The sequence below is a fragment of the Coregonus clupeaformis genome, chromosome 9, assembly GCF_020615455.1.
Source record: "Coregonus clupeaformis isolate EN_2021a chromosome 9, ASM2061545v1, whole genome shotgun sequence".
NCBI lineage: Eukaryota > Metazoa > Chordata > Actinopteri > Salmoniformes > Salmonidae > Coregonus > Coregonus clupeaformis.
This window is the reverse complement of record NC_059200.1, coordinates 2,574,969-2,598,360: the sequence shown is the minus strand read 5'-3', so window position 1 is coordinate 2,598,360 and position 23,392 is coordinate 2,574,969. Positions and strand designations below refer to the sequence as shown.

The following is a 23,392-nucleotide window of genomic DNA, read 5'->3' as shown; positions in this document are numbered from 1 at the left end:
ATGCAGCACTCCATTACTCTCCTTCTTGGTAAAATAGCCCTTACACAGCCTGGAGGTGTGTTGGGTCATTGTCCTGTTGAAAATCAAATGATAGTCCCACTGAGCCCAAACCAGATGGAATGGCGTATCGCTGCAGAATACTGTGGTAGCCATGCTGGTTAAGTGTGCCTTGAATTCTAAATAAATCACAGACAGTGTCACCAGCAAAGCACTCCCACACCATAACACCTCCTCCTCCATGCTTTACGGTGGGAAATACACATGCAGAGATCATCCGTTCACCCACACTGCGTCTCACAAAGACACGGCGGTTGGAACCAAAAATCTCAAATTTGGACTCCAGACCAAAGGACAAGTTTCCACTGGTCTAATGTCCATTGCTCGTGTTTCTTGGCCCAAGCAAGTCTCTTCTTCTTATTGGTGTCATTTAGTAGTGGTTTCTTTGCAGCAATTCGACCATGAAGGCCTGATTCACACAGTCTCCTCTGAACAGTTAATGTTGAGATGTGTCTGTACTTGAACTCTGTGAAGCATTTATTTGGGCTGCAATTTCTGAGGCTGGTAACTCTAATGAACTTATCCTCTGCAGCAGAGGTAACTCTGGGTCTTCCATTCCTGTGGCGGTCCTCATGAGAGCCTGTTTCATCATAGTGCTTGATGGTTTTGCGACTGCACTTGAAGAAACTTTCAAAGTTCTTGAAATGTTCCGTATTGACTGACCTTCATGTCTTAAAGTAATGATGGACTGTCATTTCTCTTTGCTTATTTGAGCTGTTCTTGCCATAACATGGACTTAGCCTTTTACCAAATAGGGCTATCTTCTGTATACCCTCCTACCTGATTGGCTCAAACACATTAAGAAGGAAAGAAATTCCACAAATTAACTTTTAAGAAGTTACACCTGTTAATTGAAATGCATTCCCGGTGACTACCTCATGAAGCTGGTTGAGAGAATGCCAAGAGTGTGCAAAGCTGTCATCAAGGCAAAGGGTGGCTATTTGAAGAATCTCAAATATAAAATATATTTTGATTTGTTTAACACTTTTTTGGTTACTACATGATTCCATATGTGTTATTTCATAGTTTTGATGTCTTCACTATTATTCTACAATGTAGAAAATAGTAAAAATAAAGAAAAACCCTTGAATGAGTAGGTGTTCTAAAACTTTTGACCGGTAGTGTACATTCCACTAGGCCTATAGCCTAATACACAAAGAGTCAGAATGCAAACAAATTAAAAGCATGCAAGAGAGGCGAAATGACCAGTGACAATCTATGAGTCACACTTCCTCCGGCTCCCCCATTTCAATCTCATCCTCTTCGTCCTCGTCTTCACCAAGTAGCGATGACCCTTCAGCACATAAAAAAGGGAATCATGAATGGAAGGGAATTGTGTAGCTATTGTGTAGTTATCAATCAGCTTTTCACTCTAACATGTGAGAAAACATGGTACAATTTACTATCTGATAGTCCATAAATGAAATAATATGATAATGTATGCCTGTAAGTAGCAAAGTCACAAAACCAGCTAGACCAGAATGATTTAGTTACCAAGCTGACTACCAAGCTGAGCTTTCAAAAGTCATTATCTAGCTAGCTATCATCATAAGGGTTAGGCTTCAACAGCCAGCAGACTTAGCTACTATTCTTAGGAATCATATGACACATCACAGATAAACCGACACTTAATGAGATATCTAGCTATGCAGTTATCTAGCTAGCTAATAATTATAGCTATGGGGATTATAGTTAGCTAGCTAAATTTTAGTCATCAAATAGCAATCCTGCAGCAGCCCTCTCTGGCTGGCTAGCTCAAATTTTTAGCCAGTTCATTTAGCTCTGAATAATGCCTAATGACAAATGCTCTTCAAATTGTAAATATAAGCATTTTATGTTGTACAGCTATCAAAGACAACATTAACATAAAAAAGACAAGAGCTAAATCCAGTAGGTTAGATAACCAGCTTGCTAGCTACATTGCATCGTTTTGGCTGACTATCTACTCGGCTTGTTATAAAAAATTAATTTCACAGACTCATCTTATCAATCTGAAAAAATACTCTAAAATGTAAATATTATAGCTAATCACCAACCTAAAAACAAATTGTATACAGTTTCTTACCTTAATGTTATTTTCCTGATCTCAATAACAGAGCAATGTCAAGGTTGTGAGAAACCTTTCAGGTTCAGTGGAGGTGAGACGCCTCCTGGTGGCAGCGTTCATTTTCAGTCCCTGCGCCAAAACCCACAATTTGCTCAATACTGCCAATGATGCATTGGCATCAGTCGTTTCTATGGTAATTTAAGATGGCGCTACCCATACCTCTAATAAACGTTGTTTAAGATCAAAATCCTAAAAATAGAGATGTTTCTATGTTAAATGCACATGTGTAGTATTCATGGATTAAATACATCTCTTTGCTTAGCTTTACTTCCTAAAGTGTTTCCATTTCCCTTTAAGAGCTGAGGAAGAACCATTTAAGAACCTTAATTTTGTTCAGTGTGTGGTGCGATGTCTCCCCCGAATAAGTGGCTGCTCCCAGAGCCGTGTGGAGGGAGGGTCCTTCTGCCCTGGCCCTAAACACCACTTTGTGCTGCTCTCACTTGTCACAGAGGTTGTTGTCATAGCACCCCTGACTACACACACACACACACCCAGAGCTAATAACACCCATCTGTGTGTGTACAGTATGTAATCACTTCCCTGTGTTGTTTCTCTCTGGGTTCATTAAAGCCAGGGGGAGTATAGCTCACATGATTAACAGCCTCCTGAAGACTGACCTCTCTCCTGCTGGGATGACACAGACTGATTACAACCTTTGCTCTCCTACCTTCACACACACAGCGTGTGTGTGTTTTGTGTAGCATGTGTGTGTGTGTGTGTGTGTTATGTGTGTTATGTGTGTTTTGTGTGTGTGTGTGTGTGTGTGTGTGTGTGTGTGTGTGTGTGTGTGTGTGTGTGTGTGTGTGTATGTGTATGTGTATGTGTGTGTGTGTGTGTGTGTGTGTGTAGACGGACAGTGGGTGGTGCTGTAACTGATAGCTCTTGCTGGCAGAGAGACACCACAGTGTCAGTGTGCCATAAATAGTCATTAGTGCAACTCACTGCCCTGTGCGCACACACACACACACACACACACACACACATACACATACACAGACACCATTCTCCTCCCCACAGACACACACAACACACACACACACACACTCCACCACAGCTAACAATAGCACCAGTGACTAATGTCTTATTGGTCCAGCAGGTTTTAGAGCCCATTATAGATAATAACTCCATTCATCAATAGACAGCCAAACAGCTGTACTATAGAGCACCAGTCGTCTGGGTGTGAGGAGGGGGTAAAGTCAGTTCAGTGTACCTCTATAAGGATATGGCAATCTGATCCTCACAAATCTCTAGCCTTAATACGGCGTAATTGCAGATGCTTTAAAAGGAACAGACCTTAATGTAACATTAATTAACTCATCTCTGGGATGAGATCAGAAATGAAGCCTAGCAGACCCTCTAATGATCAGACACAATTAGAGAATCCATTTGAGTTTCTCCTAATTTAGTTGGAATGGAATTTTTATTGATGTATTTTTTACAAAGCTGCTATCTTTACACCTTGCAGCCTGTTATCTTTTATCTGTATGAATTCAATCCCTTCTTCAACCTTATCAAACACGTATGACTGATAATTCAACCTGATCTTATGACCAAAATACAATTATCAAGACTGTAGACTGAACACACACATCAACATTTCCTCTTCCACATTTAAGAGGATCAAACTACACAGGTATTTCCATCTAGCATTGTAGTGAGCAGACAAAACCCACTATGCCAACCTGAGACCACAAACGCTAGCCTGGTCCCAACTCTGCAAGACAGTACAAACTGATCTGGGAAAGGCTACCCAAAACGCTGCTTGAGGAGAAAATAAATTGAGTGGAGGAGACAGTGTATAAACCGTAATAAACCGTGTACAGACCGGCCTGTGTTTCTTCTGCAGGCTGTTCTTGTTCTTCTTCTTGCCGTAGGTGTGAAGAGCCAGGCGTGGGTTGTTGTTCTCCTGGTCAGAGTGCTGGTGATGGTTGCTATGGTTGTTGTGGTTGTTAAGGTGGTTGTTGTGGGCCTTGTGGGGGTCCAGACTGAATCCGTTAGGGACTCTAGGGGGCTTCTTCTTGTGCAGCGGGGGCCCCGCCTGATTCTCCTCATGGTTCTCCTGGTTCTCCATGCGCTCCTGGGACTTCAGGAACAGGTCCTTCTGGAGAGGGAGAGGAGAGGTGAGATGACAACTCTGTTACACTGAAACAAAGTAGACAACTTCTCATGTGACAACTCTGTGACAATAAAACAAAGTGCTTCACTTAAGCAAAGTATCTTCTGTAAAGGGAGAAAGGAGAGAAGAAAAGAGGGGAGGTGAAAACTGACAGTGAAAAAAGTAATTCAGGGTCATGTTCTTCTGGAGAAGGGGAATTGAGAATAGATATATATTCTTTTTTGATCTGCACTGCAGGGGAGAGGTGAAAACTATGTTACACTGAAACAAATGAAGTATTTCTGATTATCTTGTCGCTGGAGCGTACTAAAAGCAATTATATTAATTCAAATATATTCATAATCCTGATAAAATAAGCTCCTACACCTGAGAAAGAGAGCTCATTACGATGAAAATCTAAGTTAGGTTTAAAGATAGATAACAAATTCACATTAACAAATGCCATTTGAGAAGTAGGCCTACTTGCTACCGTATCTGTGTTCTCCAATGAGCAGTACTGAGAGAGACTGTTCTTCTCCCCTACTGAGGCCCCCCGTGGGTCGCTAAGCACTAACAACGCGTTACGTTTAGACATATTGTCACCAGAGCATCTCTAGGCTAAGGAGAGGAGAGCACCACACTATCTGTCTGGGATTAACCACACATCTATTAGAGCATGGCTGGCAATTAAGGCATTGAGTGTTGGAAACACAGCCACCAGCACACACCCACACTGACACAAACACACACATACACACAAACTAGTATAGCAATGAAATACTTATATTGAAGTTCTGTCAACACTCCCACATCCCCTGGTAAAATAGTGGGCACTTTGTGGGCACCTAAACTACACTCCGTAACAGATGGAGAAAACAAACCAATACATGAGCCCCCACATCTCCTGTATGGTGTGCTATTTTCCAACCAGATGGGGTTTGACTGGGGGATTAATAGAACAACTCATCTGCCACAGCGAGGCTGTGTACTGTACTGTACTGTACTGGACTGTACTGGACTGTGCTGTACTGGAGCCATCCAGGCTAAAGTTATGGAACAAATAATATATCTGTAAGGGGACTCATTTTGTTCCAGGCCTGTAGTAGTAGCAGCAGGCCAAATAGCCACTTGTGTAATACAGTCCAATAAAGACTGATTGGGGCAGCCATGATGACACTTTAGTGTGGAGATCTAGTCGCAGAGCCAACAGTGTACTGTCAAGGGAAAGTGGGAAACTGCCATGGCTACCCTAATGACATGTCAATGCTCTGTGAAACGCAGATCTATGACAACATGCTGGGGGGGGGGGGTCCACATTATTACCCTTTAATAGACCTGATAGGAGTATTTGTGTGGACATATGGATTGGTTAAATGGGAGAGCAGTGATAATTAGGAGGTATATCCCTCTCCAATTCTTTATCATTCTGCCACTGCCTCTTCCACAACCCTCTCCCTCCCCCTTTCGCTCTCTTTTCATCTTTTGCTATTCCATCCCTGGGTTGTTTTTCTGAGCACAGCCTTGCTCAGGCCTTCACCATCCCAGGGTGCCTCTGTCTGTCTGGAGCTGCAGCAGACTACAGGGTTTGGAGGGAGTTCAATAGTATGCGTGTTACACAGCAAGAATACGACCAAAACAATAAAGAACAAGGATTTTTGTGCTACAGTACATCTCAGTCCACCTTCTTGTTTGACATATTGGGTGACAGTATTGATGTAGTGGGTGATGGTCGGTAGACCCCGAGACACACATTATATTTATTTTATTTACTTAACCTTTATTTAAGCAGCGAGTCATGCTGAGACCACGGTCTCTTTTGCAGAGTAGCCCTGCATTAACAAATCAATAAACCCTGCATTAACAAATCAATAAACAACAATTACACCACACAAAGTCTATCTACACTGAGTGTAAAAAACACACAACCTTCTTATATATATATATACACTACCGTTCAAAAGTTTGGGGTCACTTAGAAATGTCCTTGTTTTCGAAAGACAACCATTAAAATAACATCAAATTGATCAGAAATACAGTGTAGACATTCTTAATGTTGTAAATGGCTATTGTAGCTGGAAACTGCTGATTTTTTATGGAATATCTACATAGGCATACAGAGGCCCATTATCAGCAACCATCAGTCCTGTGTTCCAATGGCACGTTTATCATTTTAAAAGGCTAATTGATCATTAGAAACCCCTTTTGCATTTATGTTAGCACAGCTGAAAACTGTTGTGTTGATTAAAGAAGCAATAAAACTGGCCTTCTTCAGACTAGTTGAGTATCTGGAGCATCAGCAATTGTGGGTTCGATTACAGGCTCAAAATAGCCAGAAACAAAGAACTTTCTTCTGAAACTCGTCAGTCTATTCTTGTTCTGAGAAATTAAGGCTATTCCATGCGAGAAATTGCATTGGACAACTACGGGGAGTTCGCTCGCCTCTTCCGGGCAGTCTTTGATCACCCGCCCGAAGGTAGAGAGGCGGGCGAGCGGCTGGTCCAACTGAGGAAGGGGACGAGGACCGCACAGGACTTTGCCCTGGAGTTTCATACGTTAGCGGCTGGGTCCGGGTGGAACGAGCGGCCCTCATCGACCACTTCCGGTGCAGCCTGCGAGAGGACGTCCGAAGGGAGCTAGCCTGCCGGGATACCACGTTGACTTTCAGCCAGCTGGTGGACATGGCCATCCGGTTGGACAACCTGCTGGCTTCAAGAGGACGTCCTGGAAGGGGCCTGCCCATTTCACCCCCCCTCAACCCGGATGACGTTCCGATGGAGCTGGGTGTTGCAGCGATCCGGGAGAGCGGAGGACGACAGCTCCAGTGTCACTCTTGTGGCACGAGAGGACATTCTACTGCACGCTGTCGTTAGCGTTCTTTTGGGTCACTCTCACGTCACCCCAGGTAGCAAAAACCCACACTCGTTCAGAGCCCTCTGCTGCGCACTTTACCATACACGTCCACTTCCCTGATTACGCGGTAGTTCCCCAGTGTAAGGCGCTGGTCGATTCAGGCGCAACTGGGAACTTTATGGACAGGTCGTTAGCTCATAGTCTAGGTATTACATTGGTTCCCCTATCCATTCCACTGCCCATCAAAGCACTTGACAGTCGACCATTAGGGTCAGGGTTCGTTAGGGAAGTTACAGCACCAGTCAAGATGGTTACGCAAGAGACCCATAGAGAGCAAGTCACCTTTTTTATTATTGAGTCTCCTGATTTCCCTGTTGTGTTGGGTCTTCCCTGGTTTTCACTACACAACCCCACCTTTTCATGGCCGCAGAGGGTTCTCACGGGGTGGTCGCGAGAGTGTCAGGGTAGGTGTCTAGCTGTTTCCGTTGGTGCAACCACGGTGGAAAGTCCAGACACTACCTCCACCGTGCGCATCCCCACCGAATACCTCGATTTGGCGCACGCATTTTCCAAAACACAGGCGACCAAATTACCACCTCATCGGGCGGGGGATTGCGCGATAAACCTCCCAGGAGTCATGTATATCCCCTGTCGCAGGCTGAAACGGAGGCGATGGAGACATACGTCTCCGAGTCCCTGCGCCAGGTGTTCATACGTCCCTCCACTTCGCCCGCCTCCTCGAGTTTCTTTTTTGTGAAGAAGAAAGATGGAGGTCTGCGCCCTTGCATTGATTACCGAGCACTTAACAATGGCACAATTCGTTATAGTTATCCTCTACCCCTCATTCCATCTGTAATCAAGTCAATGCATGGGGCACGCTTCTTCACAAAATTAGATCTCCGGAGTGCGTACAACCTGGTGCGTGTCCGAGAAGGGGACGAGTGGAAGACAGCATTCAGCGCAACCACTTCCAGTCCTTTGTGAACGAGGTGTTTCGGGACATGCTTGGTTGTAGTAGTCTACATCGATGACATTCTGGTGTATTCCGCTACGCGCGCCGAGCATGTGTCCCTGGTTCGCAAAGTGCTGGGCCGATTGTTGGAACATGACCTTTATACCAAGGCAGAAAAGTGTCTGTTTATCCAACAGTCCGTCTCCTTCCTCGGATACCGCATCACCACCTCAGGTGTGGAGATGGAGGGAGACCGCATTTCATCCGTGCGGAATTGGCCGACTCCCACCACGGTAAAGGAGGTGCAGCGCTTTATTGGCTTTGCCAACTACTATCTGAGGTTTATCCGGGGCTTTGGCAAGGTTGCAGCTCCCATCACCTCTTTGTTGAAGGGTGGGTCGTCCCAGCTCCACTGGTCTGCTGAGGCTGACAGGGCTTTCAGTAACCTGAGGGCTCTGTTCAACTCAGCCCTGGTACTGGCCCATCCCGATCCATCATTACCGTTCGTAGTGGAGGTGGACGCATCTGAGGTAGGGATATGCGCTGTCCTCGCTCAATACTCGGGCACGCCACCCAAGCTCCGCCCCTGTGCCTTCTTCTCCAAGAAGCTCAGCCCGGCGGAGCAGAACTACGACATTGGTGATCGGGAGCTGTTGGCTGTTGTCAGAGCCCTGACCGTGTGGAGGCACTGGCTCGAGGAAGCGAAACACCCTTTCCTCGTCTGGACTGACCACCGTAACCTGGAGTATATCCGGGCAGCGAGGAGGCTGAACCCTCGCCAGGCCAGGTGAGCCCTGTTCTTCACCCGGTTTGATTTTACACTGTCCTATATACCAGGTACAAAGAACGTGAAGGCAGACGCACTGTCACGGCTGTACGACACATAGGAGAGGCCCATAGACAACACGCCCATACTCCCGGCCTCCTGCATTGTGGCACCGGTAGTGTGGGTGGTGGACGTGGACATAGAGCGGGCGTTACGCACAGAGCCATCTCCACCTCAGTGCCCAGCTGGGCTGCGGTATGTGCCGTCTCTTGTCCGTGACCTTCTGATCTATTGGGTACACACGTACCCCTCCTCTGGTCACCCAGGTATCGGCCGTACAGTGCGATATGTCTCCTCCTGCTCGGTGTGCGCCCAGTGTAAGGCACCTAGGCACCTCCCAGCGGGTAAGTTACATCCCTTACCAGTTCCACAACGGCTATGGTCCCACTTGTGTATTGACTTTCTCACTGATCTTCCCCTCTCTCAGGGGAACACCACCATCCTGGTCGTTGTGGACCGCTTTTCTAAAGCCTGCCGCCTCCTTCCTCTGCCCGGTCTCCTCACGGCCCTGCAGACTGAGGAGGCCCTGTTTACTCACGTCTTCCAGGCACTACGGGGTGCCAGAGGACATAGTGTCTGACCGGGGTCCCCAGTTTACATCCAGGGTCTGGAAGGCGTTCATTGAACGTCTGGGGGTCTCGGTCAGCCTGACCTCTGGGTTTCACCCCGAGTCTAATGGGCAGGTGGAATGGGTGAATCAGGATGTGGGTAGGTTCCTACGGTCCTACTGCCAGGGCCGGCCGAGGGAGTGGTTGGTGTTCTTTTATTTATTTATTTAATTTTTTGGGGGGTAGATCAGCTTAATATTGCAGATAGATTGTAACTTCCATCAATGTAATTGTCTGCATCACTTCCAATCCCCCATGTTTTTTATATATACAGTGGGGAAAAAAGTATTTAGTCAGCCACCAATTGTGCAAGTTCTCCCACTTAAAAATATGAGAGAGGCCTGTAATTTTCATCATAAGTACACATCAACTATGACAGACAAAATGAGAAAACAAAATCCAGAAAATCACATTGTAGGATTTTTTATGAATTTATTTGCAAATTATGGTGGAAAATAAGTATTTGGTCAATAACAAAAGTTTCTCAATACTTTGTTATATACCCTTTGTTGGCAATGACACAGGTCAAACGTTTTCTGTAAGTCTTCACAAGGTTTTCACACACTGTTGCTGGTATTTTGGCCCATTCCTCCATGCAGATCTGCTCTAGAGCAGTGATGTTTTGGGGCTGTCGCTGGGCAACACGGACTTTCAACTCCCTCCAAAGATTTTCTATGGGGTTGAGATCTGGAGACTGGCTAGGCCACTCCAGGACCTTGAAATGCTTCTACGAAGCCACTCCTTCGTTGCCCGGGCGGTGTGTTTGGGATCATTGTCATGCTGAAAGACCCAGCCACGTTTCATCTTCAATGCCCTTGCTGATGGAAGGAGGTTTTCACTCAAAATCTCACGATACATGGCCCCATTCATTCTTTCCTTTACACGGATCAGTCGTCCTGGTCCCTTTGCAGAAAAACAGCCCCAAAGCATGATGTTTCCACCCCCATGCTTCACAGTAGGTATGGTGTTCTTTGGATGCAACTCAGCATTCTTTGTCCTCCAAACACGACGAGTTGAGTTTTTACCAAAAAGTTCTATTTTGGTTTCATCTGACCATATGACATTCTCCCAATCCTCTTCTGGATCATCCAAATGCACTCTAGCAAACTTCAGACGGGCCTGGACATGTACTGGCTTAAGCAGGGGGACACGTCTGGCACTGCAGGATTTGAGTCCCTGGCGGCGTAGTGTGTTACTGATGGTAGGCTTTGTTACTTTGGTCCCAGCTCTCTGCAGGTCATTCACTAGGTCCCCCTGTGTGGTTCTGGGATTTTTGCTCACCGTTCTTGTGATCATTTTGACCCCACAGGGTGAGATCTTGCGTGGAGCCCCAGATCGAGGGAGATTATCAGTGGTCTTGTATGTCTTCCATTTCCTAATAATTGCTCCCACAGATGATTTCTTCAAACCAAGCTGCTTACCTATTGCAGATTCAGTCTTCCCAGCCTGGTACAGGTCTACAATTTTGTTTCTGGTGTCCTTTGACAGCTCTTTGATCTTGGCCATAGTGGAGTTTGGAGTGTGACTGTTTGAGGTTGTGGACAGGTGTCTTTTATACTGATAACAAGTTAAAACAGGTGCCATTAATACAGGTAACGAGTGGAGGACAGAGGAGCCTCTTAAAGAAGAAATTACAGGTCTGTGAGAGCCAGAAATCTTGCTTGTTTGTAGGTGACCAAATACTTATTTTCCACCATAATTTGCAAATAAATTCATAAAAAATCCTACAATGTGATTTTCTGGATTTTTTTCTTCTCAATTTGTCTGTCATAGTTGACGTGTACCTATGATGAAAATTACAGGCCTCTCACATCTTTTTAAGTGGGAGAACTTGCACAATTGGTGGCTGACTAAATATTTTTTTCCCCCACTGTATACTCCCCTTTATTACTTTCCAACCCCACCATCCTTTCCCTACTTGGGGTAAATTAGTGAACAACAATGCTTAGGCCTCTACTTCCAGCTTATCCGTACTATCTACATTTTATGGACACAGTCAATTTTACAATAATTATATTTTGTTTGTATTTTCTCCTGAACTTCTTCTACTCTCAACCTCTCCGATCATTTTCATGATGTCCATCCGGTTTGCTTGGTTGGTGTTCTTGCTATGGGCCGAATATGCCCAGAACTCTCTTCGCCACTCCTCCACTAACCTATCACCATTTCAATGTGTTTTAGGTTATCAGCCGGTTCTGGCACCGTGGCATCAGAGCCAGACCGAGGCTCCTGCGGTGGATTACTGGTTTTGGTGCGCGGAGGAGATGTGTGAACGCTGCTCACGTCCACCTCCAGCGGGCTGTGCGTCGCCAGAAGGCCAACGCTGACTGCCACCGCAGTGAGGCCCTGGTCTTTGTACCGGGTGATCGGGTCTGGCTCTCGACCCCCTCTGAATATCAAGAAGGTCCATCTTTGACATCAACCTTCGAACGTTGATATGTAACAGCCCTAGCCCTCTACCTGATTCGAAAATAGCGGGGGTATCCATATTTATGGTATTTGAAATATAGGCCTAAATTGTGTCAACTCCAGTGACAGAGCTGCAGGATGGCTAGGATTATGAGGATAATGGGTTTGGTGGGAGTGTTGTGTTGTGTTGGCTCTGATTCACTGAACCATTATAACAAAGCCTCATTTTCCTCACAGGCAAACAAACAAATGCTGCATGCGTCGACTAATCGTGTTCTCCTTTGTCTTCCACTCTCATCCAACACAAATAATGCAACATGACATGCATTGTCAGGGATGAAAGGAGTGACAAAATGACAAAGTTCTGAGAGGTTTGAGAAGGACCCATTGTGTTAGCGTGGTGTGGAATTCTAAGCCTAAAGAAAATCTGTAGATTCCATTCTAAGCTTAAAAACATTGTAACACTTTCTTGAAACCAGCGTCATAACACGTTATGACAAGGTCATAACCATGTCATAATATGTCATAACAGCTGACATAAATGGTCATAACCTGTTATAATATGGTCATAACACTGTCATGACACATATATTTAGACCTGTTGTGACATATATTGCGTTATTTTATGGCTGGTTATGACACCTACATAAGTGTCAAAACCCACAAGGCCTACTACCACACAAGACAAAACATTCCATTACACCATAGCCTACGTGTCAACAGTATGTTTATGTTATATAACATTTTTAAAAATTGACAATTTTAAATTATCATTGTAATTGCACACACATTGATATCAGACATGCAACTACCCCAATGCTCTGTTGCTGATGACTGGGATGAATGCAGGAGCAGATTTCAGGAGCAGGACAAGACACCCTCTTTTTGACTGATGACTGATATAAGTGCATGTACGTGATAGGCCTATCTGGCTTATATGATTATGGTCATAATGCTTCTTGAGTGTCATTAAGTGTTTTTTCTTAGTCCAAGTAAAGTGACACAGGATGGTCATAATGCTTCATGACAGTGTCATAAAGTGTATTTTCTACAAGTTATTTAAAATACGATGAAACTGTAAAGAATTCATAACAACAACAACAACAAAGGATTTAGGAAACAAACCTTAAAACGAAACAAATGTATTGGCAGGGAAAAAAACTAATTTGAATAAATGTCGGTTTTGACATTCTTATGTAGGTGGCATAACCAGCCATAAAATAACACAATATATGTCACAACAGGTGTAAATATATGGGTCATGACAGTGTTATGACCATATTATGACAGGTCATAACACCTAACACAGGTTATGACAAATTATGTCAGCTGTTATGACATGTCATAACGTGTTATGACACTGGGTGTCAAGTAACGAATTCCAGGTTCCAGATCATATTCCAGGTTCCAGAACATATTTCTCATATTTTATGTCTAAAATACAGCACAAATCAGTTTTCATGCTCAATAAACTTCACAATGTGTTTCACTCATGTGAAGGGCTGAGAAAAGATGTGGAATAGTTTGCCTGTCTTACTGTAGAAAGGGCTATACACACACTGCCAGTTAAAGGTCCATTGCGGACGTTTCTTATCTCAATATCAAATCAATTCTGGGTAACAATTAAGTACCTTACTGTAATTGTTTTCAATTAAAATGGTCAAAACGAAACAAAAATAGCTTAGCAAAATGCTATTTCTCAAGCAAGAATTTTGGTAGGACTGTGGGAGTGGTCTGAGAGCGGGGCCTAATTGGAAAATTAGCTGTTATTGGCAGAGAGGAAGGCAAACTCTCTTTGTTATTGGTCTATTAACTTATACCGCCTGGTGATGTCAAAAACCCCACCCTGCTAAACAATCTGAAATGTCATTATCATACAGCGCCTTCGGAAAGTATTCAGACCCCTTGACTTTTTCTACATTTGTGACTCGTTTCAGGAAACTAGGCGTATGTCGCACGTCACTACTTCACAGGAGAGCCATTTGAATGTATACTTTCATGTGCTTTAATAACAAACTTGTATGCCATCTGTAAATACGAATACAATTGTTAAATTACGAGCCTAGTTGGTTTAGCCACAGAAAAATACAGAAACCTTCTCGCTAGCCATGATTGGCTGAGATAATGAGTGGGCTGGACATGCCGAGAAATGAGTTCGGATTGGTCTGCCATGTAGTTCGCTTCTGTCTATAACATGAGCTGGTCAGTATGTGTAGGTAATCCTTTCTAACGCTCTTTTTTTGAAAGATATCACGTAGTAGAACTGCATAAGTGTTGCTCTCCACTTTCTGGAGGACCGAGTTTTGAAATCAGTGGAATTAGAGTATGATAGCTAAGGAGATGGAGAAAATTCTGAGTCGAAAAGAGAACATAGAAGGCTGTTGTATAAAACACCTGTCTCTGGATTACATCTTCAAATTAAGGGCAACGATGGCATCCGTGACAGAGAGGGAGAAGCATCCATCCATGTATACGGTAAGATAGTCTATCTAGCTACATTTTCAGATATTATAAGTTTCTAATTAGGTCAGAACGCTCGGCTCAACCCTACTAAATCTTTGGTTGTTTATTACATGGCCTCACATGTGAATCCTTAAAGAGATCGGTGGGGCTAAATCTTAAGAGAGTGTGAACACTGCTGAATGGGTGTAGACAAAGAAGAGCTCTCCAGTAAGTGCACCAAAACATTCAAAAGTGAGGATACAAGTTTATCAACTTTCAAAGCAGAATTACTTTCCCATTGTTCCTCAATTGTAGTGTATGATATACAATTTTCTAGCTCTGAGTCTCTACTTTTAGCCAATGTAAAAAACAACATTTCAAATTTTGCTACATAAGACCGAATCGAGCCGGTCGGTCACATTTTGTTACGTTACAGCCTTATTCTAAAATGGATTAAATAAAACATTTTCCTCATCAATCTACACACAATATCCCACAATGACAAAGCGAAAAAAGGTTTTTAAAAAACAGAAATACCTTATTTACATAAGTATTCAGACCCTTTGCTATGAGACTCGAAATTGAGCTCAGGTGCATCCTGTTTCAATTGATCATCCTTGAGATGTTTCTACAACTTGATTGGAGTCCACCTGTGGTAAATTCAATTGATTGGACATGATTTGGAAAGGCACGCACCTGTCTATATAAGGTCCCACAGTTGACAGTGCATGTCAGAGCAAAAACCAAGCCCAGAGGTCGAAGGAATTGTCCGTAGAGCTCAGAGACAGGATTGTGTCGAGGCACAGATCTGGGGAAGGGTACCAAAACATTTCTGCAGCATTGAAGGTTCCCAAGAACACAGTGGCCTCCATCATTCTTAAATGGAAGAAGTTTGGAACCACCAAGACTCTTCCTAGAGCTGGCTGCCCGGCCAAACTGAGCAATTGGGGGAGAAGGGCCTTGGTCAGGGAGTTGACCAAGAACCCGATGGCCACTCTGACAGAGCTCTAGAGTTCCTCTGTGGAGATGGGAGAACCTTCCAGAAGGACAACAATCTCTGCAGCACTCCACCAATCAGGCCTTTATGGTAGAGTGGCCAGACGGAAGCCACTCCTCAGTAAAAGGCACATGACAGCCCACATGACAGCCCACATGACAGCCCGCTTGGCACCTAAAGACTCTCAGACCGTGAGAAACAAGATTCTCTGGTCTGATGAAACCAAGATTGAACTCTTTGGCCTGAATGCCAAGCATCACGTTTGGAAGAAACCTGGCACCATCCCTACGGTGAAGCATGGTGGTGGCAGCATCATGCTGTGGGGATGTTTTTCAGAGGCAGGGACTGAGAGACTAGTCATGATCGAGGCGAAGATGAACGGAGAAAAGTACAGAGAGATCCTTGATGAAAACCTGCTTCAGAGCGCTCAGGACAGACTGGGGCAAAGGTTCACCTTCCAACAGGACAACGACCATAAGCACACAGGCAAGACAACGCAGGAGTGGCTTCAGGATAAGTCTCTGAATGTCCTTGAGTGGCCCAGCCAGAGCCTGGACTTGAAACCGATCGAACATCTCTGGAGAGACCTGAAAATAGCTGTGCAGCGACGCTCCCCATCCAACCTGACAGAGCTTGGGAGGATCTGCAGAGAAGAATGGGAGAAACTCCCCAAATACAGGTGTGCCAAGCTTGTAGCGTCATACCCAAGAAGACTCGAGGATGTAATCACTGCCAAAGGTGCCTCAACAAAGTACTGAGTAAAGGGTCTGAATACTTATGTTAATGTGATATTTCAGTTGTTTATTTTTGTATACGTTTGCAAACATTTCTAAAAACCTGTTTTTGCTTTGTCATTAGGTGGTATTGTGTGTAGGTTTATGAGGGAAAATAACAATTTAATCCATTTTTGAATAAGGCTGTAACGTAACAAAATGTGGAAAAATTCAAGGGGTCTGTGTCTTGGAGTTAGTTCAGATGAGAACCTGGGAGGAGTACTATTTTACTGGATACATTGAATGATCAATGATACAGTAGGTCCCAGTAGGGTTGAAAAATTGCAGGTTTTCCAGAAATTCCGGTTCAAAGATTCCAGATTTCCTGCTTCTAACAAGGATTTCTGTAAAACCTGGGAATTTTGGGTAAAGTTACCAGTATTTTAAAACCCAGCCTTCCTGAACTTCCAGGCAGCACCTTCAGGCGTGAGGCTTGACAACAGCAGCAGCTAAGTAAAGGTCTTATATCCATTATAACAGACTTAACCTAATGCTTGAGTCTAGTTAACAAGCAGTTAACTTCAAACAAATATTGTTGAACAAGCTTGACAGAATAACATAGTGATGAAATGTGGATTTGTAGTGATTTTTCCTCCTGCTGTAAAATCAGACCATTGCTGATAGTAAAGACAGAATTATGAACTTCCAGTCACCTTTAAACTTGTGCTAACTTCAGTATCTTCATATAAGTGATACAGCCTTATGACTCTACAGAGGAGAGCAAACACAGTTTGCCCTGACCATCTCTCCACATGGTTGCAATAACTTGTAGATACTGAATATCTCTCTCTTTGGAACAAAATCCAGGCAATGAGCAACACCTTTCTCTCGCTGCTCCTTCTGACATTTCAGACGCTCTATTATGAGGTTGTGCAAGTGTGTGATCAAAAGACAGCTTTTCTCTCTCCCAGACAGCATTCATTAGCTTATGCAAACAGGCCTGTGAAGGGGAGAGCCAGACGCAAATGGCAAGGCTCAACTTGACAGAACACAATGAACTGGTTAAATCCACCAGGCAGCTAGGCAGTTCATTTGGGCAGTTCAATAGCGTAAGTGCTCTGTGTGTTTAAGCACTTTTTTACAAGGATGACTTACAGTGTTATTATGGGCGAGTTAAAAGCGAATGACATCATGAGTTTGTGTGTGTGTGTGTGTGTGTGTATGACCACCCAGACACAGTGGAGGCCTGCTTAATGGATCAGGCTCCACTCAGCTCTGACCTGGGAGCAGGTCCAGATATCACTGCACCATACACCATCCAACACACTAAACCCACACATCTGCAACTGTGAACAGATATTGGAAAATGATGAAGCACATGAAAATGCTACTTGCAATTCATTGTTCTTTTGAGTTCAATTAATTTAGATCGTTCAGCATATTGTTATTAACCCATCTTGGAAAGGAATTGACAAAATCAGCAGATGTTTCTATAATTAGAGTACTATAAATAAAAGTCAACAAAATACACCAGCTCTTTCACCTCACATGTATCCATCTCTCTGTTGTCTAGAGAGTAAGAGGGGGATAAGCAAAAGCAACTTTACATCCCAGCCGGTGTAAATCAGGAAGAGCAGACTGTCAGTGGACTGACTCTTCATGGCACAAATATACACTGTGTACAAAACATTAAGAACACCTGCTCTTTCCATGACATAGACTGACCAGGTGAATCCAGGTGAAAGCTATGGTCCCTTATTGATGTCACTTTTTAAATCCACTTCAATCAGTGTAGATGAAGGGCAGGCGACAGGTTAAAGAAAGATTTTTAAGCCTTGAGACAATTGAGACATGGATTGTGTATGTGTGCCACTCAGAGGGTGAATGGGCAAGACACAAGATTTAAGTGCCTTTGAACGGGGTATGATAGTAGGTGCCAGGCGCCACGGTTTTTGTCAAGAACTTTAACGCTGCTGGGTTTTTCACGCTCAACAGTTTCCCGTATAAAAAATGGTCCACCACCCAAAGGACATCCAGCCAACTTGACACAACCGTGGGAAGCATTGGAGTCAACATGGGCCAGCATCCCTGTGGAACGCTTTCGACACCTTGTAGAGTCCACGCCCTGACGAATTGAGGCTGTTCTGAGGGAAAAAGGGGCGGGTGCAACTCAATATTAGGAAGGTGTCCTTAATGTTTTGTACACTCAGTGTCTATTCACCAGTTAAGGCTGCTGGAAGACGTTGGAAGCTGCTCCTCTATGGCCTATATTATGCAAGGAATTAAATGTGTCTGGAGGAAAATAGACTAGCAGCTCTGCTCTGCTTAGTCATGTCCTACACAGCATGTTAAATGTATGAGTGGTATAGCGGCGAGGACGTCACAAAGGCAGACATGAAATCAGCTGATATTTCGACAAAGAGCACATCATTAGCAGTTTGAAAAGGTTGAGTAGGAGAATGCTGAATAACCATGACTCATTCATACCCAGGGACACGAGACAGACTGCCACGAAGCTGAGAGCGAGAGAAAGATAGAGTGGGAAAGAGAGAGAAAAGAAAAGAGAGGGGGGTGGAGAGAGAGAAATAAAGCGAGAGAAAGAGAGAGAGAGAGAGAGAATGAGAGAACGAGAGACAGGGGTGGAGAGAGGGGAGAGAGAGAGAGAGAGAGAGAGAGAGAGAGAGAGAGAGAGAGAGAAAGAGAAAGAGAAAGAGAAAGAGAAAGAGAAAGAGAAAGAGAAAGAGAAAGAGAAAGAGAAAGAGAGCGTACCCTAAGCTCTCCTTTACCTTAAATAAAGAAAGAGAAACATACTTGATAAGATCAACCACCGTTCGCCACTAAGTATCTCATAATGTTCTAATTAGGGCTGTTATTACTGTTTAACGTGTAACCGACGGTTATGGATGAAGACCGTCATGAAAATAAAATAACCGTCATAACCATCACAAAAAATTAATGCTTTAAAAATTTATATAATTTTTACGAACAGCAGAATGAAGACGGGACAGCCGGCCATTCGTGCAGTTGAGTCCATTTCTGTGGTAACATATACATATACATACATATATATACATATACATATATACACACATACATACATATACATATATATATATATATATATATATATATATACATACACATATACATATACATATACACACATACACACACACATACACACCGACATACATACATACATACATACACATACATATCCTTAAAAAATATATATATATTACTTTCCAACCCCGCCACCCTTTCCCCACTTGGAGTAAACTAGTGAACAACAACGCCTAGGCCTCTACTTCCAGCCCATACCCACTATCTACATTTTATGGACACAGTCAATTTGACAATAATTACATTTTGTTTGTTCTTTCTCCTGAACTTCTTCTACTCTCAACCTCTCCGATCATTTTCATGATGTCCATCCGGTTTGCTTCTATATGCCATATCTTTCTAACTGTGCTCCTTCACAAAAGCTCCCAACCTACAACCCATACACTTATTATGGACACAGCGTGCCTACATTATTAGTTATCTTGTTATTGTTTGTTGTTAGTTGTTATTAGTCCCATCCTTCAATTCCATTCAACACCTCCCATCTATCTTTTAACACCATCCATATAGGATTTCTATTTGCCATATATTTTTCAACTGTACTGTGATGTTTTACAAAAGTTCTGAACCTTTCTATTCTCATTGTTTCTACAGATTGTGAATTGAAAATAAACATTTTTGCTAATAGTATTATTATGTTATTGATCGATGACTTTTCAGATCACCCAGTAGTGCTATCTGCAGGGTTAGCTCCAGGTAAATATTGCAATCCTTTAGCCATTCCTGGACCTGTGTCCAAAAACAAGTTACAAATGGACAGTACCAAAACAAATGATCTAATGATTCTGTCTCTTCGCAGCAAAATCTGCAGAGCTGGGAAGATTGTATCCCCCATATAAATAACATTCTATTGGTAGCAAGAATTTTATATAATAATTTAAATTGAAAGATTCTAAGTTCATAAACACTATGCCATGGGATCGGTACGTCAAAAATCTCTTCCCAACTATTTTGCAATCTATATGGGATGGCTGTCAATCCTTTGGTCCTTAAATGAAACTGATATACTTTTTTATTTATCACAGTTTTCCTTAACCAATTATGTTCTTTACTGCAAGGCCGACAGACAAGTTCCTTACTTTCTCCTCCTTCCACTTTCCTCTTCCATTTTTGCGGTAAGGCTGCAATTATTTGGTTGTAATTTTGGGTAGAGCAGACATTTCCATATGTTTTGTTAGCTGGGTCAATATCACCATAAGGTGCCTTTGAGACTTCCCCATTTCCCCCCAAAAAAGCAGAGATTTTCCATTGAACTTCATATTAATTGTATTAAGTATATGTTATGCTGTTAGAAATGCATATTGGTCAAGCTCCCACACTTTTTATAAATTAACTGCAAGCAGACAATTTACATGCAAACAGCAAAATATGTCCACCCTGTCATGGACAATTTCAAAGCAGAATAAATACATTGTAATTACATAGTGATTATAAAAACGTACATTTTCAGAAAACTATTTAGTCACTTTCTCAACAATATATTTTAGTTTATGGGAAAAGTATTTGGATAATAATGAAATTATGGCAAACTATTTGTTTCTCTATAAAATCTGCGAGAGTTGCACTTTCTTTTCTAAATAAAATCTAACAAAAAAGATATCTGGTCAAACTTTCAAACAATACTATTTGGCCCTCATTTGTTTATAAAGGAATCACACAAAAGATTTTGCTAACTTGTGAAAATAATTTGTTTATTTTCATAGAACATGAAAATAACAGGGTGGACCCTGGGCATGACAGGGTGGACCCTGGGCATGACAGGGTGGACACGTTGTGAAATGTCATTGAATGGCCTCATAAATGCAAGGAACAATGCAAGAAAATTATGTAAAAAATGCCTTTTCCCATGTAGGGGGAAATTACAAGTTGAACAGACTGTTTTTGATCCACTCTACCTGCATGCAGCCACTGAATAAAGATGCCCAAAATGAGACATTAATGTGGCCTTCTAGCGTTAAACTCTGTACATCATTCTGCACAGTGAAAGTCAAACATTCAACTGTAGAACAAGAAGAAAAATGTTTTTAAGTGGAGAACAGTTGATTTGAAAAAACAGAATATTACAGAAAGATCACTTGGACGCATCTCCAAACAGTCTCTCCCTTTCTGCAGAGACATGGCTCAGTTCTGCAGTTGCTGTTCCACATACTTCCATGCAGACACTTCAATCTGTACAGAGCGCTTGTTCAGAGCCTGTGGTTCTGGTATTAGGCAAAGTACCTGCCAGTCATGGTACCAACAGATGTCGTCCCGAAGACTTGGCCATTTGAACTTGTTTATGCCATGGCGTTGCATACACTTAACTTTCACACTGTGCCCTTCTGCATCCATGATGATACCTGGGTATGCTTCATTGTCATAATTAACGACGCACCACTCTCCAATGTGCTTTACCTCAATCATTTCTGGTCTCCTAGGATTATCTGGTGTCTTTCCACATGCTGGGGACTTGTCAGATGAAACAGGAACATTAACTAGAGTGACCTCTTGAAGGTTAAAGCAGGGGCAGTCCAAAACACCTTCCTCCCTTTTTACACAGACATGAAATGTCTCTGTATTTCATTTGGCCGGGTGTCAGACTGATAGCTTGGTGGATTCTCATAGTGCCTTTTATGGCAGCTATTGCAGGTACCTCAGGCTTTGATTCAATATCCCTCTCTGGGATGAAGAACAGCTCGACAGATGTGTCCAGGCTTTTCAGCTTGTTATACAAGCTCTGGGCATCAGGAATGTCTCCTCCATGGGCTACAATCCGGTCTGCTGACCTCTTGAGGGCCCCACCCACACCGTCTGGTGCCCCCTTCCCATGATTAGCCTCAAAGAAATTCCACGTTATTTCTTTGAAGCCATACTTGTAGGGTTCCGTTGAGAGGTAGAAGAAATGTCCCTTTTGTCGATACTGCGTTGCAGGCCCATCGCTGAAAAAATGAAGTGTGCTGACTTGAGGGTGTCGTTCTCTCACTACCTTCAGAACTGGATCAAGGTGGGCCCAGATGGCCACAGGGTCGTGTCTTCTGGAGGGTGATATGGAGCAGAAGGTGTGTGGCGCTTGTTCACCAGTGGTGTAGAGCACTCCAGTGTGCAGACTGGCCTGCTTGTGTGAGCCTCCAAAATGCACAGATTGTATTTCTTCGCTGTACTTACATGAGTAATTTTCGCTAAAATCTATATGCAAGAGGGACTCATTGTGCTTCAGACTCCTCCTGAGCTCCCTGTAGGCATCAAACTGCCATTTAATGTTGAAGACATGGCTCCTAAAATGGAGAAGCCTCTCCTGGAAATCTGTGTTAAGCCAATGATCTAACCTGGAGGGTCCTGGCTCATGCTGATTTTCAGGAGTTTCAGCAGGGGAGTTGGGTGGTGTCTCTGACTGTAGCAAAGCACTGGCCCTGTTTCTGGCTCTGGCTTGACTTTTTGCCTCTCTCCATTTCTTTCTTTTTGCCCTCTTCTCTCTCTCACTGAGCTCATTGACACCCTTCTTCTTTCCTGTCTCTCTGTCTTTTTTCCATTTGACCCTTTCTTTCTCAAGGTACTTTCTTCTTCTGTCTGGGTCAGCATCACGACGTTCCCGATATCTCCTTGCTATCTCAGCTCCTTTTGATCTAATTCCTTGAAAAAGACGATTCAAAATGTTCCCTTACACACTTTAATTGGCAGTCCCGGTAAACTAGGCTTGCATTATCAAACTAGGTTTGCTGATACCGATATCGGCAAAAAAAAATTCCATATTGTCCATTCTTACTATGTATGGCATGTACTGTTATAAAATGTGTGTAATAGCTGTTGTAATATGTGTAACATTATCAGTATGTGGCCTAAACTATGCACATGTCCTTCCTGTCATGAACCATGTCCACCCTGTCATGGAAGGCTTGCTGACAGGGTGGACAATGACAGGGTGGACATTTTTGGCTAATGTTAGCATTTAATGAGCACATGGTGGACCTTCACTTAGCAACATACTACAGTTAGCAAGCTGACTGTGTACTGTTTTACAAATATATTTCAAAGTTCTGATAGGTTTTTCTATCAATTGATATTTCACTATGACAGAGTGGACATGTTAAGCTTGACAACATCCAACTACACACATAATATGATGAAAATTATGAAACATAAGTGTAAATACTTACTCTGCAACTAGACACTGCTTCAGCCTTCATTGAAGAAAGACAAAATGCTCGTAGTGATGTCACTAAAAACATCAGTGGGT

At 43.2% G+C, this 23,392-nt stretch overlaps 1 protein-coding gene across 10 annotated transcripts in view; it reads right to left on the bottom strand.

Annotated features, from left to right (window-relative positions):
• The window catches only part of LOC121573566 (autism susceptibility gene 2 protein), a 493,378-nt gene that overhangs the window by 367,603 nt on the left and 102,383 nt on the right, over positions 1-23,392 (bottom strand). For all 10 annotated transcript variants that reach the window (XM_045222451.1, XM_041885653.2, XM_045222452.1 and 7 more), the window contains exon 3: positions 3,990-4,265. In XM_045222451.1, the coding sequence (XP_045078386.1) occupies positions 3,990-4,265 (276 nt within the window). The remainder of the gene's footprint in view (positions 1-3,989; positions 4,266-23,392) is intronic.